This window comes from Pleuronectes platessa, chromosome 9 (assembly GCF_947347685.1).
Source record: "Pleuronectes platessa chromosome 9, fPlePla1.1, whole genome shotgun sequence".
NCBI lineage: Eukaryota > Metazoa > Chordata > Actinopteri > Pleuronectiformes > Pleuronectidae > Pleuronectes > Pleuronectes platessa.
This window is the reverse complement of record NC_070634.1, coordinates 4,938,517-4,959,113: the sequence shown is the minus strand read 5'-3', so window position 1 is coordinate 4,959,113 and position 20,597 is coordinate 4,938,517. Positions and strand designations below refer to the sequence as shown.

The 20,597-nt window shown below is 39.8% G+C and overlaps 1 protein-coding gene across 2 annotated transcripts in view; it reads right to left on the bottom strand.

Moving 5' to 3' along the window:
- tgfbr3 (transforming growth factor, beta receptor III) overlaps positions 1–20,597 on the bottom strand; it is a 69,154-nt gene that overhangs the window by 35,022 nt on the left and 13,535 nt on the right. For both annotated transcript variants that reach the window (XM_053429851.1, XM_053429852.1), the window contains exon 3: positions 12,109–12,296. In XM_053429851.1, coding sequence (XP_053285826.1) covers positions 12,109–12,296 — 188 coding nt within the window. The remainder of the gene's footprint in view (positions 1–12,108; positions 12,297–20,597) is intronic.

The following is a 20,597-nucleotide window of genomic DNA, read 5'->3' as shown; positions in this document are numbered from 1 at the left end:
TGCATTTTAACTTCTGAACCACAGTAAATACTGTCAGAATAAGAGAAAGAAAATATATTGTGTATTTCCTCCTACCACACTGATATCGCTGGACTTTGAAAATATAAGGCAACATGCATCTTAAAACAGTCTGTGCGAGAAAAGGAGGCTAAATAAACCACTAAATATGTCTGTATGACGCGTAGACGTTATTTCATCAGACCTATGTCGTTACATTTTCAAGTATACCACTGCTGTAAAGGGTTGTAATGACCTCAATTTTGTTGGTTTGTTTCAGCAGTAAAACTAACTATGCTTAATAGGGCTTCAGGTTTCCTAGAAGGACATAAACAACGAGAAACTGCAGCTTTTATCAGTTTCCTTTCGTGGCAAAACAAGATAAGATTGTGATTATGCTTAAAACAAACCTTTTTTATCTATTATGTCACATTGATGAAAAGGTCCAGCTGGAACACAATCACACAAAATCACACACACTTTATTTCAGCCAACCACATTTAGGTAAACAACATATCTTGTGTGATGTTTCTACTTGGTCTCAGACCTCCCTTACATTCACCTCTTAAACCAATTACCCTGATGTGATAACAGTGCTCTTTCATCCTCTCCTTTTTTGGGATATTCAGTGAATTTCATCAGTGGATGAAGTTCATGTGATGAGATCAAACAAAGCCTCAGGTGCTGTTTGAACTTTGAACACAGAATAAACCTTCCTGTTCACTGCTCAGCAGACCACAAACACAGGTCTAGAGTTTAAAATCACAACTTTGAATGAAATTACAACAGAACCGAAAAATTCCAATGAGATATTTTCCTGAAATCATTAACTCTCTGTATGAATGATAAAAACATTCTTCGTATCAAACCAACTGCATGCCACAGAGATGTATTCCACAAGCAAAGTGTGATTTTCATATTCTGACAGATACTATGCATTCAAAGACTTGTCACTGTGATGCTGCGTGAAGTCATTTAACAAGAGACATTGTCAGCAACCAGAGCGAACATGGAGCATCAAAGCCTAAATATCAGACCTTCACAGATGTAAGCCGTGGAGGAGAGCGAGACAAAAGAGAGAGCGTTTAGTGTTGTACTCCATGAAAATGCTGTGAAAAATGGTAATCTTTGAGGCAAATGGATGTGATCCTAACAAGCACATCAGAGTCTCTTTTCTTTTCTTTTTTTGCATCCCCCCACCTTTTTTGTCCAGACTCTGGAAAAAGTGCATGCATTGCTCCTCTGAGAATAACAGCAACCAAGATATAGTCATACCTGGCCTGGCTTTGAGGCCCTTGGCTTTGAGAATGGAGGAGGGAGGCAGAAGAAAAAAAAAGATTGAGAGTGAGGGAGAGAGTTGTGAAAGATGAAGAATTTTAAAACCAGACAGAAACATTTCCAAAAGACGTGAGTCACCTGCAAACACACAAATAAACAGAAAGGAAGAGTACGAGCAGGGGGGAGGAAGTGCCAAGAGGCGCAGAGGGGGGGAAAGGGAAAAGTGTGGTAATTTGGGGCTAACAGTAACAATATTGTGGCAGTTGACAATACAACGGGGCTCTCCCACACACAGCCAGATAAAAAGGTGTCGCTTTGCAGCACATTTTATGAATGTCTTCAAACACACACACACACACACGAGCAAACATAAATCAACCTCAACGTAAACTTCTTCAGCTTTGCAGTTCTGTCTCTCCTCCTGTGTGGGTCTCTTGTGTGTCTCTGTGATCAGTGTCCTGAGTGTCTAAGTCCTCTGTGCGTCTCTTGGAGGGCAGCTCTGCCGCTGCCTATTAAACCTGAGGATCAATCCGCTAACAGCTCTCGATCACCTGCGCTGACTGATCCCCTGGTACAGGCGAAGGTGCTGCGCTGGGTTGCACAATACAAGCAATGAAGCGGAGTCAACAGCAGCTGATGTTCATCTCTGGCCGTGGAGCTGCCTTAATGAGGTTGTGTGAGACTGGCAGCAGAGGCTTTCACAGACGCAGGGTGTGGAGAGAAGAGGTGCAGAGGCACCAGGCATCAAAGCCACCAGAGAGGGGGAGTCTGCTGGGGATGAGAGGCCACGCCTGATTGATTATCAGGAGGCTGGCATAGAGATTTGGGGACTAGTGTACATTACAGTTAAGGAGCACATTTGCCAGCAGCCAGGGATGGAGGCTTGTCTAGACCTATCACATTACTGAAATTAAACCCCACACAAGGGACGACAGCTGTAGCAGGATAAGCAAGGCCCGTCACAGAGCATACCATTAGTGGTGGTAGCAAGTGTAAACAATAGAAATGTAAAAAATGACGGCTTCAACGCGAAGCTTTATATCAGCTCCAACAACAAACAGAGTGCCAACTGGAGTGAAAACCCACAATACAAATCGCACACAAGTCTTTACTCAAGAACACAACTCCATAGTTGGATTTATATTTAAATACCTGTGATACTGTAAATTGTAATGGGCGACTCTCATAAACACTGCGATGTGATGCCTTCATATATGAATACTGTTTCCAGAGGTATAAGCAGCAGTCACTCTCAGTATCAGCGCGACTCCATGTCCTTGCAGGAAAAGGGAGTTTTCTTTTATTGACAGAGTTGATTAAGTGCCTGATGATCCATGACGATTCAGAGAAAACCCCAAACATCCTTTAATCAGCCAAAAAGTAAGACTAATCTCTTTCCCAGGAAATAATAATGAACTCAAGCAAGAAATACTGCACATGGTATTGCATGGCATGAAATAGAGACATACTGAGCAGTGTCTGAATAACAATTCAACTGAACTTTTATAAATTAATACAGATTCATGTCAAAGATTAGAATAAAAAAATGTTTAACACTCTAAACTGGGCAGACAAACTGCTGCAAGGTGTTCCTCAGAGCTCTGCAAAACCTGAAAACAAAGAAGGCTGGCTAAGAACTACATGGTCGCCCAGCCTGGGACCAATCATAGGCTGTAATCTGATGTGTGTCTCTGTGCGTGTGCCTTGTCTGTCTGGATCTTGGTCCTTTCTGGATCACTGAGAGTGTAAAAGAGAATGGGAGCCAGGGCAGGGGAGCTCAGTGACAGAGGGGTGGCGGCCCAAACCCTGTTGAAGGCTCTTATCAGTGGCACCCACATATGGGAGCAGATGGGGATGCTACCTGAACTCTGATGCTAATCGGCCTGCACTGCGGCTCAACACCGCTCTGCAAGGAATCAGCTTGAAAAGACATCACAGTGAGACCGGGCCTCTGGATAGTAATCTTTGAGTGATATGGCAGATTTGCAGGACATGCAGAAGAAAATAACAAAGCAGTGAGGCCGAGGTCAGGAGGGCAGGCCAAGATTACACTGATTAGATTTAAGCTTAAAAGAAAAAATTTGGAAAATGTGCTCCCTGTTCAAGCACATTGTATACTTAAAAAAATCTCAAAAAATATATTTTGTCTTCGTTAGTTAGTATTGTTAGATGGTGACTTAGTGCTGTCATTTGTATGTAATGTGTATGCGAATAGGTAATGGAAATAGAGGAGATGGGATTTATGAACTATACAGCAGCCAGCCACCAGGTGGCGATCAAGATGTTTTGGTTTCACTTTTGATCTTTGTATGCAGTCGATGACTTCCATTTGTGAATCTAGTAGCCTATGTTGAATGTTGCAGAAAGTAAAAACTGTTAACAAACAATATGTCAGCTCCCCGACAAAATTGGGAAAATGCTTATGTTGGCTATTGGCTAAACAGTATCTTTATAGCTTATATTTAACTACTTTAAACAGTGAGCGAAAGAGAGAGATAATTCAGATTTTTATTCAATTCGTTTTCATCCCTCTACCTTCATCACAAAATGCACTCACATCAGGAAAATTCCTGGGAGAGAATTCAGCCCTAGCGTGCAAGTCGTATCTCACGCCAACTGTTGTGCCTGGTGAGCCCCTCCAGCTTGTCACTAGCACAGTTGAAAGATATCTGCGAATTCCAGCTGATAAAACAATCCTCTGCTCTGCCTCACCCTGATTCAGAGCCAGTGGCTTTGTTAGATGTCCGCCTCTGGTAAACTGATTAGAGAAAGATGGCCGTGTGGCGATATCACTGGCCCACTTTTGATTATTTTCCACCCTATCAACCGACTGTATGGCCCGACAGGCCTCCCTTTTGACTGTCTTATTTTTGTTCTCAGATTTGAAGCAACTTGGGAACAAGGTGTCTCCCGAAATGCCAAGCTCCTCATCAAAGCACATGTTGTGGAGGGTTGTTATCAGGGTGCAAAAGGCCCCTTTTAGCATGTGACAGAGGGGAACATGTGGAAAAATGTTCAAACTTGATACCTTCACCGTCAAACCAGAGCAAGGGGAACAGAAAAGAACAGACCAGAATGAGGTCATTGTTTTGGTAGAGCTTAAGTGGCAAAACACCAACACCTCCAGGTCGATAGTCAACCTGAGAAAAGCTAATTTGCCTCCAAATCCCAAGAGGTAGTAGTCGGCGACACAGTTCACTTTGAATGTAACTTTGAATGTATTATTTGTTTTCTCACTCTACAAGAGTAGATCTTTAAAAAGCATAATGAATTTTGATAAAATGTGAAAATGATTCTGCCATTATTAGAGGAAATCACTGACTTCTGAAACACACAGACTCGACCTGGCACAGCCCAACCAATAGTCAGTTTACTAGACCAATCCGAGGTTACTGCCTTTCCAAACTGGTCTGTTTCTCTTTAGAGAAAAAACACAGGCTTCTTCTACTTTGATCGAGACAGCTGAAGCTGAGGAATCCATCACTTTTCAGACAAATGTGAATAACACTTAAGAAAAAAAGTTATTGTCCAGGTGAGCGGTCATTGAAACACACAGCCCACTGTCTGAAAGAGATTTTAAGTGAAAAGCCAGAATATGATGAAAAAAGAAAGAGTGTTTGTTTGAAATCAAACAGTAGACATATAAAGCCAGCTCATGAATTGGTCTAACTGGTCAGTGGGTACTACGTGAGGTGGTTATCAATGTCTCAATATAAACAACACAACAAACACAATAGTCCTTTTCACCTTAATAGATCAGTGCAGCTCTAGCTTGTCAGCCATTGCATCTTGTTTAATAAAATAATACATTAATTGTCTCTTCTCATAAACAAATTTTATTTTAACTATATCGGTCTCTAACAGTTCGTAGGTTCTACAGCAAAGTTGGCTGCACTATACACTTAACACGAATTTGACCTGCTAAAAAACTCACACTGAAATAAAAACCTGATATTAAACAGGTACAATGTTTAAGAACTTCCTCGTCTTAGTTAGCTAACTTTTGCTAGTTAGCACAAAACACACAGCTAATGCATATGGTTAAATATCTTAGTGGTTATTTGCCTTAAATCAAAGTATTGGACAAACTAGATTTGTCATGGTGTTGAAAGAAGTGAAATTAAATGGATTACTGAAGCTGTTAAAATTCATCCTCGGCCAGGGTCTGTGCCAAACATCATCGCAATCAATCAAATAGTTGTTTACTCATTTCAGTCAGGACCAAAGTGGTAAACTGAATGGAGATCAATTCAAATCTTAGATAGAAGATGCTATTTGAAAAGTTTGTTTGTAAAACAAATAAATAATGAAATATAATGAGGTGTTCAGCATACAGTGAAGGCAGCACTGACGTGAGACTGAATCTATCACAACGATGACTTATGATTTTTTTTATCATGATTCACTACAGCAACAATATGAAAGTAATTAGCTGCTCACTAGTGAAGAGTTTTAATGTTTAACCAGGTGATAAAATTCTGGACCAGTTGTGAGGCAGCTGCACAAATGTGATTCAAGCTTGTAAAACTGACCTGAACAATCACATGTTTTTCGTGTTGAACCTAACAGCTGTTGTTAGCTGTTAACATAAATCGACAGCACCTCTATTATAAAGTGATCCATAATATGGATTCATCAAGAACAAAAAAACAAGATTTATTCATTCATTTGAATTCATTCGTTTATTTTTTTTTCAATCTTACAGCATCAGCAACTTTGAATCACGGTCAGACATTTCTGCTCAGATGATGTTTTACCATCACCTGTGCAGAAATGCAGACATGATCTCTCACACATGCTGGAATACTACCCAAAATGTTATTGCACTCCTAGCTTCTTAAATGAATAATTATCCCACTTTCTCCTTCTGGTCTGTTATTCTATGGTGACTACGAGCCCTTTAAATGCCATGCACAGTCACTACTGAGGTGTTCTGTTGCACTTAATAACACAGCTTTGGTGTGGAGATTGGCAAAGAGCCAGAGTGTGTATTCTGAGTCCAGCTGTGCGTGTCTTTCTGCGGGTAACAGTTCATACCCCTCAGTTAATACCCGTACAGAATGGGTTCACTGGTGCAGGCCGGAAACAATTCATTGCTCTCACGTCTTCACTGAAAATATAGACAAACAGTGAGCCGTTACTTTCCCATACGGACGTGAAAGAGATGTGAAGCAGGCCTCACACATCGCAGCTGGATGATTTGTGTGGATAAATGTGTCTGAAACTGACCGTGTGATCCCCTTATCCATATTAGTCCATGCGCACCATGTGAAATAGCAGATTTATTCCTCTGCCGGGTCGTGACTTTTTCCTTTGCAGAAACGTTGTGAGAAGTCACTGGGGCACGACGTGTTCTCCAGCAGCTCCAGGTCCCAGCCACAGGCTCCTCTTGTACGTCAGGCCATCGTTCAAAACACCCATATACAGTCTGTTCTATGGCCCAGACACCACTTCCTCCCCATCGGCAGAGGTGAAGAGGAGAAGTCGGGGAAATCTACATAATCACAGACTGACCAGGCACCTCGCTGCTGACTTAGAAAATAAGCAAAGGATACATGTGCCAAGGCAAACAGGGGAAAAGACCCATTACTGTGAGTCAAATTAATTTGCATGCTTCCAAATCAAAAGACGAAAGAAAATGGATTAATACGCACAAATTATGGAGCTGCTGTCAATGGCAACTGGAAATGAATTATTTTAGATTAAATAGTATTGCCAAGGAGGTTATTATTTAAATGTATCAGCCTCATTTGCCTTAATCATTTAATTTAGTTTTTTTTAAAAATTAGTTTTCAGGAATTTTACAATACTTTCCATTGACTCAGATTTTACATTCTTCATAACCAGGAACAAAGTTCCTGCAGTAGGTTCCCAATGGTCAAGGATAAAGGATATAAAAGCGATGCTGTCCTTTTCCGCAGCCCTTTAGGTTTAAGCAGCCTTGCCCAAATCTGGCAACGGTCTTAAACGGCTTAAAATCACTATTTGTTTCAAGCTATAACTCCTTTTTCCACTGGATTAACACCTCCTCCTGTCATGAAAGATCAGGGGCAGAGAGTGTAAATGAAACTGTCTGACGCACCATGCGCCCTCCAACACTGTCCCGGTGAAGGCTAAGCACTTAGGAGGAGGCTGCATGTGTCTGAACAGGTCGATCTGTGTCCATGTCTCAGGTGGAAAAGTCATCAAGGACTGGGGCGAGAGTGGGCAGAGTGTCCAAGTGTCCTTAAGCAGATCTTATCTAATCACAAGCAGAATCCTCTGGTCACGCAGCGAGCTTCTGCAGGGCCACATAATCTCCGCATAGGGCTTGAGGGACCCTCTGCAGCCAAGGCTGTAGGCAAGTTAACAGACAGCTGGACTCAGCCTCCTGTGTTAAGTCCTCAGTTGACCACAAAGGTGAAGGTTTACCTACAAGTCACCAAACTGATGTGTACAGATAGATCTACAGACTCAAACCAAAGGCATTATGTGTGAATTTAAAGTAGTAATGCTATGATTGGTTATTTTTAGAATTAAAGAGTGTATTATTCTTTAGAAAATTTGGCAGGAATCCCTTTGGGAGTTGTGGGGATCACATCCAACATGATTTTGGGGACTGATACCGATTTTAAGAAGTAAGATACAATCAGCCAATATGTGTATATAGATATATATAGATTTTGGCAATGCCAAAGCCTATTTTGTTATCAAACCCTTAGGTTGAAATGTAATTGAGGCTTGACATTTTACAGTTTAACCAGGGACTTTATAATAAGAGAAATAAATAGAACTTCATTTTCTATGTAAAATACAAACACAAATGCACATCCTCTTTGCATTGTTTAAACTGTCGAATAAAAGTCTTTATACCAGCTGTCAGATTTATTTAAACGCAAAAAAATCATAAAGTCCTAAGCTCCTTAAACTGTAGCAAAGTCACAAGAAAGCTTTTTCCTCACTGTTGCACTTATACCTTTCTGTTATAAATCCTGATGAATAAACTAGGCAGAAGACCCAAAATATTAACTTTGGATGAAATAGGGGGTTAAAGCATGAAAATCTGTTTTACAGACAGGCTTTGTGAGTCAACTGTATCTATGACCCTCTATTTGGTTCATCACTACCAACAGAAGGCTCCCCTGAGAGCAAGTAAAAACAAGATTTGCTAGCCAGTTTAATGGGTTGGGACAGCTTTAACAACAGCAAAAATATGGATTTGATTGTCTAAACAGTTCAAAAGTTAAAAAACAAGAACAATCTTTGGTGTTTACGTTGAAAATCTTTACAGCTGACCGTCAGACTTTAACTTAAACTCAGCGATCTGTCCCACAAAAGGTAACTCAGACAGTCGCTCTGAGAAATACCTGAAGGTGTGGAATGCATGAGACTGACAGTCTTATCTGAAAGCAGGTGTAGACAAAACCCTCTTTGGTTTGTTTTGTGTGAACATCGCTCTGCGTCTCATCTTAATCCACCTAGACACAGGGATATCTGAGATGAAACAGGGTAAAGGACACTCCAGCATTCTGCAGAAGTACAGTGCACTCAGAGCAGCATGTGTTTGGATTTAAGGGCTGATAGGTACACCACCTCAAATCCTGGCATTACAAACTATGTTTTGATGTGATGGAAGCAGACCACAGACCGCACTTTAATTGAATAAATATCGAATATACGATTTATCAGCTAGGTTACACTGTTTTTGTTTGAGATTAAAAAAAAACACGAAATTATGCTAGTAACTAACCAGCAGGGAAAAGGTATTTTGCAAACGCTTTCATTGCAATGTCAATGCTGACACAACCTGCAACTGACAAAATATCAGACTGCAAACAGAACATAATCTGACATATCTAAAAAAGCACTATAAGTGCTTCAAATCCTCTACATTACACTGTGTGGAGTAAACCTGACAGACTACAACAAAGACTAATTCTTTGTCTCTTGTTGTGATATCAATAACAATAACATCCAGGAACAAGCACAGCCACTGAAACCACAGTACATTTCTCTTTTCATCTGCTGATGCCGCACATTCACATACAATGTGTGTGGAGGTGCCATATTTGGGCTTGGCAATGTTTGAGCCGACATCAGCAGCAAAATTTGCAATAGCAAGTCTATACATGCTGCTTTTCACATTGCAGTGATTGAGGGGGATGGGAACTTGGGACAGTTTAAAAAATACAGACACAGCGTTTTCTAAGGCCGTGGGCCTCTGATTCATCTTCAAACTATGGTGAACTTTTGTGGAGCCAAGCCATAAGACATGATGTGTAACACCTGAAGACAGGGAGTGGTTTTTAAAAAAAACAGCTCAGAGTTTTGGAACATTAATATGTTGACAGTTGAAAGAGTGCAATAAACAGTTCTGCTCAAAACAAGGACGAGTGAGCAGTTGGAAACATTTAAATGTTTTATTACTGTCTAATTTTCTCACCATCTCAAAGGTCGCAGATCGGTGAGGTAAGCTTTGACTGAAATTAAGAATATATTTTACTGAGCCTTTTCAAGTCTCCAACAACACTGACATCAACAGGGATGTTTTAAGGACATGCCACAAGGGTTTTAAAATAACAGTATTTTGCAGAGAAATCCGTTAATTTTGATATAATTGCCACCCTTGAAGTCACTCATGAGGACCAAGTAAATTTGTAAATTATTTTCATGTCCAGTTCATATTTGGTGAACTCTTAAAACAAATTCCTGCATTCGACCAACAATGAGCCATGCTGACAGTGAGGCAACGCAGAGCAACCCAGAGCCCTAAAGCTCAAAATAGAGGAAGCTATTATAGCTGATTAGATGTGAAGCATTATCAACTATTAAATAACCCCCTGGGTCCCAGATTAAACCACTCCACAAAGAGAGCAATGATTTACTTACAAGACAAGATATAGAAGTGTCAAAAATATCTTCTAAATAAACTGTGTGAACTCACTGTTGAATTAATGAGTATGGTAAAACAATTTTTTTACTTTTAATAAATCTTTGTTGACTGAAATGGTGTTCTAACCTGAGTAAAACTAGAATCACTGCTGCCCCTTATTTCTACGCCTTATAAGACTTATGTAATATAATGTAATATATGTTGTGAAGACTTTGAAGGAATTTAATAATTAGTGTATGAAGTTATAGCAAAAAATGCATTGAATTAATAAAAAATCGTATCCAAGCCTTCCCCACCCTGTTATTGTATGACGCATTACCCATCCTGTTTAAATGGATTTAACATATATGCCTACATACATTCATCAAATGTTTTATAACCCTCTTATGCCCCTGCTTTGGCGGCTGAGTTGAGTTTGAGAGAAAATAACCATCAATTGTCGCAGCACCTAGCTTGCTGCTTTCCAAAGCTACTACATTTTGACACTTTTTACAAGCAGCAGAGCCACTGAGTAAATATTCACCTGTTACCATTTTTGTCTTTATTTGATCCACTAGCTAGTTCACTGTTCGCAGGTTCTTCACTTGGTGCAGGACTCTGTTGCTAACATGTTTTTCATCACCACAGATCCTTTGTTCTGCAGTTACCATGCAAACAGCACTTGTGTGGACACGTTAAGAAGCTTCAATGTGACAAGGCCTTAACTCCCTCGCTCTGGCCAAGATGCTTTCTCTAAGCTAAAGGGGAAAAGGTCTGGCGGGGCCTTTATCACAGTCACTGATTAAAACAGAGCAAACAAAAGCAGTGGGAGTGCAGCAGATCTTAAACTCTTTATCAGGCTGAAGAGTACAGTTTCTTGTGGATGAGATGGCAGAGAACGCAGACCATCTTGATCATTTTGAAAACAGATTAAACAACTTTCTGCCTCTAGATCTTTATCTATATTTAATTTACTAAGAGTAAATATGGAATTAAAGATTGGTTTATTCTCTGCTGTTTAAAGTCAAGTACAAACTGCATTTGTTGTAGAAATAATTATAGTGGTAGAAAAAAGTGGCCCAACATATTGTCTTGATCTACTAAGATTCCTTATACAGAGAGCTAAATTGTGTGTGCATTATAACAGATTGCACGTTTGGATTGTGGGCGTTTTGCGGGTGATCAACTAAAAATAATTGAATGCAAAAATGGTAGAGGCAGTGGTATTTAAATGAATGTTTTGCGTGTGTTGCTGGCTTCCACCATGGAGCATCACAGAGAGCAACGTGATCGCAAGCGCAAAGCAAATTTAAAGCCATGGAATTAGAGCTGTTAGAGGAAGAGGTAAATAAACATGTTGTTGAGCTACAGCAGAGAAATATTAAAATAACCTCAAATAAAACAGGTGGGGGGGCTGTGGAAGAGATGCCTCGGACCAATATTTAGCAGCAGGTGCATTTCCCTTTCTGTGGCACGAGCGCTCAGGCGCGGCACGGAGCACACACCAGGCAGCGGGTCAGCGCTGTATTTGGTGTGACAATGGCCGCCCTGGCAAAAGAGGGATTATTTTTGGCCTCTGTCAATCCAAACATGCTAACACTAGCAGAAAAAACCCGTTCTCTCCGTCTTCTTCCATGCCGTCTCCTCCTCACCACAATAACTGCAGCAATCTGTGCGTTAATGCTGTGCCGATTAGCACCTAACTTTCAAACGTACTAAATATAGATGCAGTCACAACCTACACAATTATTTTCAGGCTTTGTAATCCCATACCATGTGCTAAAGTATTTGAAAGTATTTGAATAGGGTAGAAATGCCCGATATTGCATATTCATTAAGGCAAACGTACAAAAAGGACAGAGCGTGTTATTCTGCAAGCAATCCTCAGTGTGCACCGTAAGTAGAGGTGAAATCTAGTTTACACACGTTTTTACATGCGCAAAGTAGATCAGGCCCTGTGTGTTTCCCCAGAGATGACTCACTTCTGCCGGGGTGTTGTCTGGTCCCTCTGGAGTGTGTCCTCTCAGGTTGATGATGTGGACCTCCTGAGGGAGGCTGGTAGTGCCCCTGCTTGCACAGCCTGACAGGACAGTGAAGCTCTTCGACATGGCCTGCACCGGGTGGGCCATCCCCACCGGCAGCAGCTCACATGGGCTGCGGAACAACGGACCTGCGGTGATGAAAAACATCAATCATGTAAATTAGTTCATTAGTAAGTTAATAAATAAGTGATTTAACTTGTTTATTGAAAGCTTGTATGAGTACTTAGAGGACATGGTGATGTCCCATGGCCAAAATTATGTACTCCAGAATAGAACTCAGGGTTATAACAGATAAGGGCATGTAGTTACAGCTTCAGTGTGTTGGATATAGGTGAAAGAAATCTGTTGGCAGAAATTGAAAATGAAATAATCCTAGTGATGTTTGCACTAGTGTGTTCCATCTAAAGTGTACAAATTGTTTTCTTTACTGTAGAATGGGCCCTTTATATTTAAATACACTATATTTACATCGGGAGCGGGTTCGCTCAACGGAGGCCGCCATCTTTTTTACAGTAGCCCAGACTGGACATACTAAAGACCGTTTTTATGACAACTCTAGGTGACCACAGGTTCTCTCTGATGTTTGGAAGGGGAGGTTGAGGTGAGGGGTAATCAGCTGCAACATGCAACTTCACCACCAGATGTCACTGAATTCTACACACTGAACCTTTAAGTATTAACATTTAACATTTAACTATTTATAGTGCTATTCTCATTGATGCATGGTGTTGGTGATGGTCGACATGCTTGAATATTTGAAAATTGCTTTAGATGATGTTTTAAGGAGGACACATAATGCTTTTTTAGTTTTTATCTTTTCTTCAGTGTATAATGTAGAGTTTTTGGAAGTTTTTCTTGCATGTTTCAGAGACAGAAAAGATGAGCTGCATCGATGGACAGTATGAAGAAAGTGATGCTGTATAGGGCACCTTACTGAACAATCAAAACAGTTAGAGCAGAAGTATTAGTACATTGGGGTGCTTGACTACATATGTGTAGTCAACTACACATGTGACTACACATGTGTAGTCATGTGTAGTCAAGTTACTAGCAGTTGAGGTTCGATAAAGAATTACAGAAAATCTGATGAATTGTCTCAAGTGATTCAAAACTCAAGCTTTTATTGTAAATCATTGCCTCGGCCCCGCAAAACAACAACAACAACAACACAGACATACACACTTTACTCTGTAGAATGTTCTGTATGTTCTAATTTCAGTCAGTCACAGAAAATGAAGAGTTCGGTGATCTTCAAATGTCGGGACAACTTGACTCAAACACAGCTTGTCTAATGTATATAGGGTTGCACATTAACTCTTGCATGACATGGAACTTCCTGTTCTTCGCCCACAAGCTTTCAGGTGGTTAACCACAGCCGGAGATCTTTCAAACTGCAAACTTCCTTTACATTTTACACCTTCATGACCAACTTAAATGTGCTCAGATACATCTCACATGACGTCAGGGCTGCACAATAAAACTCTACAGTGAGGTTTGAGTGAGGTACCAAACAGCTCTTTACCATTATAGTATGAGAGCCTCTGTGGCTGACTTTTTCACTCAGGGTCAGACCTCGTGTATTACCCAATACCCTCATACCAGCCTAGGCCCACTCACATTTCAAACACATCACGCGGAAGACGTAAAGGTTTCCAATAGCGATCGCATGGAACATTTGGAAATAATTAAAGTCTAACTGGAAGACAGCTCGATAACAATGTTAAATTCTTGCCAACGTAGTCCAGTGCCAAAGTAGTGGGGTACATCCAGGGGGGGAACTTTTTTATTTATTTATTTAATCTTTTTTCTCTCAGAACAAATAGCTATTGTTTTCACTTTTCGTGCTGTCCAATAAGCATATGTTTTATCAGCATAAAGCCAGAGATCATGGCATGGCTCATCTCTCCTTGTAGCGAGAAAAACACAGATGCTTCATTGTTGCCATATTTGCCTCTTGAGCTCTTCACAGATGTCTCAACCAGGACTCTGCGCTGCTGCTCGTTTCTCTTGAATTCCCCGCGAGCCTGAAGAGATTTACTCTAAACTTCTTATTGGGAGCAAACATATATTAAAACATGGCAAAGTCTTGCTATAGGGTTTAATGGCAAAAACCTGTGGTGCATCAGTATTTCAGCCTCCCCCCCCAACCACCTCTCCCCTCCTCCCTCTTCCTCCCACAGGGCTGAAGCCTATTCCCTCTTGAACCATGTCATCACGCCTCACTCCCACAAACAGGTCTGAGGGCACGACAGCTCACTTTTTCCCCTCACACATGGAGAATAACAAACAACTGCCAGAAAAACAAAGAAAAATGCAGCTCTCCCTGGGAGACATCCAAAAGATTACAGAACTTGTTGGGCAGTGATCTGATTTTTAATAGCTAAAAAATCCAACAGAAAAGGAAAAAAAAAAAAGGGTACCAGACTGACAGAATAGAAGGACATTCAATGTTTCATTTTGCAAAGTTGGTGAAAGGCAAAATTAGTCTGAAATTAGTCTGTGTACTTTGTTCAAGATTAAAAAATCTCACCCAATTCTACACAGATTTGTATGGAATTTGTAATTCATGTCCCCCAGAGGATGAATCACAACTATCTTTGTGAAGATCAGAGCCTGGACAGTGTCAATTTTATAGGCCATCGCATATATGTGTGACCTTGTTTTGTCTTTTTGATGCAGAAATAGATGCTCTGTTTAATTAAAAAATAGGAAGCTGAAAAAAGTTACAATTTTCATTTTTAACTAAACTGAGTTCATTTATTTGAAAATGATTAATTATATTTACTTTAAACGATCACAAATCATCCATTGCAAATGACTAAATCATGAGTTATAAAAAAAAGTGCGGCAATAGAAAAAACAAAGCAACAGACAATAGCTTCCACTACTCATTCAGTTACTCTATCAAGTTGAAACCAGCTGAGTTCTAATCCATCACATATGCCATTGCCATTATCTTACAACCTCCATGGAAAGGGAAAAAAAGTTGTGGAGGAAGAAAAGCTCACATCTGTTGGCCCTGCCAAAGCTTTGTATCTTCTGTCACCTTGCCTGTCTGTCTGTTTTTCTCCCCACTTCTGTCTCTCCTCCACTAGAGCCACCTTTTCTTTTTCCCTGGTCATCGATGGAGCACAGAGTATGTCCTGTCCAGCTGCCACTAGTGGCTTTAAGCTGGCCAGGCCAAACGCCCACAGCAGAGGAATGAGAGAAACTGTTGTTCACTCTGCCAGAAAAACAAGTCCAGCTTGAGCCTACCAGACACTCTGCAGACTACACATCACAAATGCATCCTTAACTCGAAATATACAACGCAATCTGACGGTAAATCTGGTTCTCCAGCTGTAACAGTAATCTCTGAGATTTATTAAACGTCTTCAGAGACACAACTGTGTAAAAATATGGCAGCAGTTGAGAGTGTAACCCGAACTACATCCTATAATAAAGTATGCCCCAAAAAAATAAGTTGGATCCTTATAGGCTCTTTGTTTATTACCACCGTAATTTTGTACCACAGTACAAAATTATACAGCTATATCGTTGAAAGCAACAAACTAATATCTTCAAACCGCAGCAAATTAAATGAAAATGATCCATTACAAAAATATGGCTATTTGCAGCAAAGTTTTGGAGCTTAACATTATTTTGAAAATACAGGAATAAAGTGGTTGGATGATTCATTTCCCAAAGATCTGACTCATGATACCTGAGATAATATATGGTAAATGATCCCATCAATCTCAACCAAGCCAACCATGGCCACCAGACCGTATTGACATTACAATAACTTAAATCCTGAATTAATCTTGTTGACATTCGTAAGTCTCATTCTCATTGGACTGTCTGTGTCAGGTTAAATCAACAGCATTTGAGGCATCAGGACCAAAAGTTAACAGGACAACCAGGTCCTGATCCGACCCAACAGACTCAGCATCAACATCACATCATCGCCCCGATCATTCCACCCGGTCAAGCTGTGACCTGCTGTCCCTTTTTTGTATTGTAATTGAACATTTAAAATGAGGTCAGTTCAGAGTCTTAGAAAATGCCTCATGGAGATTCATTGTGCTCTTTTCATACCTTCAGATGTGCCATTTTAGAAATGCATGCTGGGATTTCTGACATTGTTTAAACAAGGGGAAGATTTGAAACTTGTGAACAAAGCGAATCTGAACTAGACTGGGTGCCACCTACTGACAGTCTGTTGCGTTTTAATGTGACTGACAGGGGGCATTTTGAAAGCTGACACACAAATTATAAGAAATAGATCAGGCATAAATTAAAAGATGCTTGTTATCGGACACTGTCCGAAATAAAGTGGGACAAACATGAAGGGGCCTTCAACATTAAATCTGTTCTTGTAAAGACAAAGAGAAGACCGTCTTTGTTGCTGTCATAGAACAGGCTGGATTTCACTAACTGTTGAAAATTAGGTCTTCAAAATATCTGCCATCAGGACTGGCAGCTATGACAAATGCCGCATGTGCATGAAGCCAAGTGTGACAGAAAAAAAAGATGTTGTGGTGTCACTTGTGAAAGTACAAAACAGAGGGAACTTACGAGTTGGATAAAAACTACATAAACTTCCATCGCAACTTTCACCCTCAGCTCACTAGGTGAGCACAGGAAGTTAAAATGACTCGAGCTGGATTATTTCCTGAGCTACTTCTAGGTGATAGTCTTTAACCTACTGGTTACCATAATAAAACTATAGCTATAACACATTATATTTTCAGTGTTTCATAAAAAACATGAAAAAGAGTAACAGTGACTACCCACTTTTAGAACATCTATGGTTCCTGAACTGAAATTCCCATTCATTTTCTCCATTGACGGTTCAGACAATCCATATAAACAGAGTGGAACCTGCCTGGAACCAGTCAAATCAGTTATGAGATGATTCGTTACCATATAACATTAGATTTGTAGCAAAATATATCTTCTTCAATTGAACTTTGTTGTTAACACAATGTTGCAGTATATTGTAGCTCATATGTATGTATATTTCATTTTATATAGTGCATAGTGTAGTACCCTAGCGTGATAATGCTCAACAAGCTGATCATCATCAACAGAATTTCGTGGTTGTGGTATACATTTCAATGGTAACAGCGAGCTCCACCAATCAAAGACGTCACATCACTATTGAGCCTGAGGATTGGGAAGTACTTCTTGAAATTGTGAATATTTTTCTTAAAATGCCTTTGATATAATATAGACTTGTGGGTTTTACAGAAGCATTTAACATAGTTTCAAAATCTCGTAGCCTGCGTTAAGTCTATTGCGGATGGTTAAAATATTATGGCTGATAATCAAATATCTATTCAAAAAATGAAGGCAATTTTTTTACTTCTGGAACTACGTACGTTTTACGTTGACATATATGCTGAAAGCAGTTGAAATGTTAAATGAAGAGTAAAATGAAAGAAGTTGAATTGTCTGTTTACATATCGGTTGTAAAAGTAATTGAAATAGTGTGGATACAGTCCAACACAAGTTCCATAAGTAGGTGAAATTATCCTTAACAGCAATAAACCCGAATTTCAACTTAAAATTCATTTTAGATTAATTTCTTTAGCTTTATTTTGACTTTACTATGATATTTTCTTTAATGGTGGTTCATTCCTGCCCATAATGTGACTCATTCTACACGGCAAGTAAAGGATATGATTATGAAACATGACGTGCAACTTACACATTTTTCTCTCAAAATCCCCCAGTTAAATATTTGTTTCTTCAGTAATGCCTTTGTGGGGATTAGCACCAGATAAACACACAGTTTTCCTAAAAGAAACAATAAGAGATGATATGGCATTATAACACCACATGCAAGAGGAATTTATTTTCTGTGAAGAAATTTAATTAAGTTATTCTATGATTAAACTGTCCACTGCCTAAAATGTGATACTGTCGGGGGTAAGTCAGGAAGTAAACATAGTATATCCAAATTAAAGAGGGAGAGACTGAATAAATAAGGACTTTTGATATATTTAAACAGTGTAAAGTCAAGGCAGTGATGTCATCAGACACTACTCACTGTCTTTGAGAGGCTACTTGTGGACTGTGACCTCCATTGGGATATAAGGCACCAATATTAAATTCAGTTAAATCCAACACACATTTACTCCAGACAAGTGTAACGCATATAAAAGCTGATCAAAAGTTCTGCTTTCCTATTCACACCTCTCAGAATAGAAGCTTTTCAAAATTGAGTCACATCGTATTTTAGCAGCAGAAAGTATCAACGCATTTATGTGCGAAGCCAGCAATGGACTGCTAGCTGACAAGTGACGAGGATCGTAGAAGGAAGTTTAAAGTACATATGCAAACATTACATTAAAGCAGAAGTGTATTTCTGTTTATATATATTAAAACTGTGGAACTCTCTTGACAATGATTTAAAATGATGCTCAAATAATATTAAATTTAAGAAAATGTATCATGAGAAAATAATGAAACAGTATGACCCTATCAAGTGAAGTTGATGGGGCTACCATCTGCTTGTGTTATGTTCCATTATGTATTTACTGTCCACGCAGACAGTAAGAACTCATAGTTTAAGCTGCAGTTGTGGCCTGCAATGCAGTTTGTGCTCTCACAGAATATCTTATCTTTTACCTGTCACTACCTATATTTGCATTTCGTGCACATGTGCATGCACCCCTGTTACCACCTATTCAGGAAATAAAACTGAAAAGTGGATGGTGTGTTTAAAATTGGGTTTAATTTTGTAGAGATAACAAATGTTGGACCCTCCCTGCGAGGTGCACTTATCAGTACAGTCCTCTGGTATCTTAGGCCCTACAAGAGATAAATGCATCTGTTTCCAGAGAATGTACTTTGTTGTTCTCCACATCGGGGCACTGAGCCAAGAGCTGGGTAGAGGAAGTGATGTAAGCCTGTGTGCCAGTTAGGGACAAATCTGATATTCCCACAAAGCCATTTCCGAAGATAAACAAACAGAACCTTCCCTCCGTGTGTGTGTACACATCCTCACATGTCAAGTTTCCCAGTGTTCTGCGGCAAGCAGGCCGATTGTGTTTCTTCAGTCAGGACAGTCAAGATAACCTCACTAATGTCAACACATGCCTCGTAAAAACCAATGTCATAATACCACATATGAGAAAAACAATGAGGAAGACAATAATGAAACTTAATGCATATGGAATATACTTTTTCAATAATGGAAAGATATAATACGGCCAATTTAATTACAATAAATACAAAGTAGAAGAAAAGGGCCTCTTTGTTTCAAAAATGTGCTTTATATCTTATCTTTATCCCAGTTCCCCTATGAAGCACAGGATTACGTGAATCCTCTGGACTTTTTTTTTTACTGCAGGGCACGATTCCCATGAACCAAAACCCATGCAGACCAGTTTAGGGAACGTAATATTCTGCCTGCTCTTGTTTTCCTAAGGGGCTTTGGACTAAAGAATAACTAGTTCTGCAGTGTTGACATTAGCACAGCCCACTCACCCCTGAACCTGAAGCCACTACTACAGGAAGTGAGCAAAGCCCTTCATAAGGGTAGTGTAAGTTCACTTCATCGGCTGGGCCTATGAAAGGATTTATCTCTGGACTGTAAAATTGGATTCAAGAGAGGAGGAAGCTGGAATGGGATGAAGGGGGGAGGGCAGGGGTGAGCCCGGACTCCATCAGGGAAGTCGTAAACTCTCCCCATCAAAGTGTAAAATCTAACGTCTGATATCCTCCAAACCTGTCCGTTACTCCATATCACCCAAACACTTTGTTGGTAGATCCATCTATCGTGGTCTTGTCAGATGGCATGCGATTGAAAAAACTGTGAAAAAACAGCAGCTTCAATGGGTTGTGTTTCATTTGTGTGGGAGATGTGACGCAAATACAAGTATGGATATGTAAGCAAAGCCTAAGTGTGATAACAGGTGGACAGACAAAGATTTACATTACTGTGGATGTAAAAGCTTCAGCAACAGTGAAGACACAGAACATAGAGGGAAGCAAAGGGGAAACAGTCAAGGAAAATGGCTAATGATCTTTTAAATAACTAATTGTGAATACCTAATGACAGAATAACAACAAAAAAAGAAATTATTAAACCACCAGTTTAAAGATTAGAAATGCTATATATACAATTTCATTATTAATGTGTGAAAAGTACAATCACATTTATTTACGAAACCACACGATAAATAATGTTGTATTTCCATCTTTTACGAAAAATAACACTTCCTGTCCTCTCTTTCAACTGTGTTCAAATTTGCATAGTTTTTAAGATATTTTAAATGAAATAAAAACAGCCAGCCAAAAGCGTTTGCAGTTTCTGATGACTGCATAGTCAGTGAGAGCAACTCATTTATGTTGCTCTCTTCTCAGCCACCGGGTGTTACAAAGTTCTGCATGCAGAGAACTACATGCCCATAGCAGGAATGTGATTTAGACTGAACAAG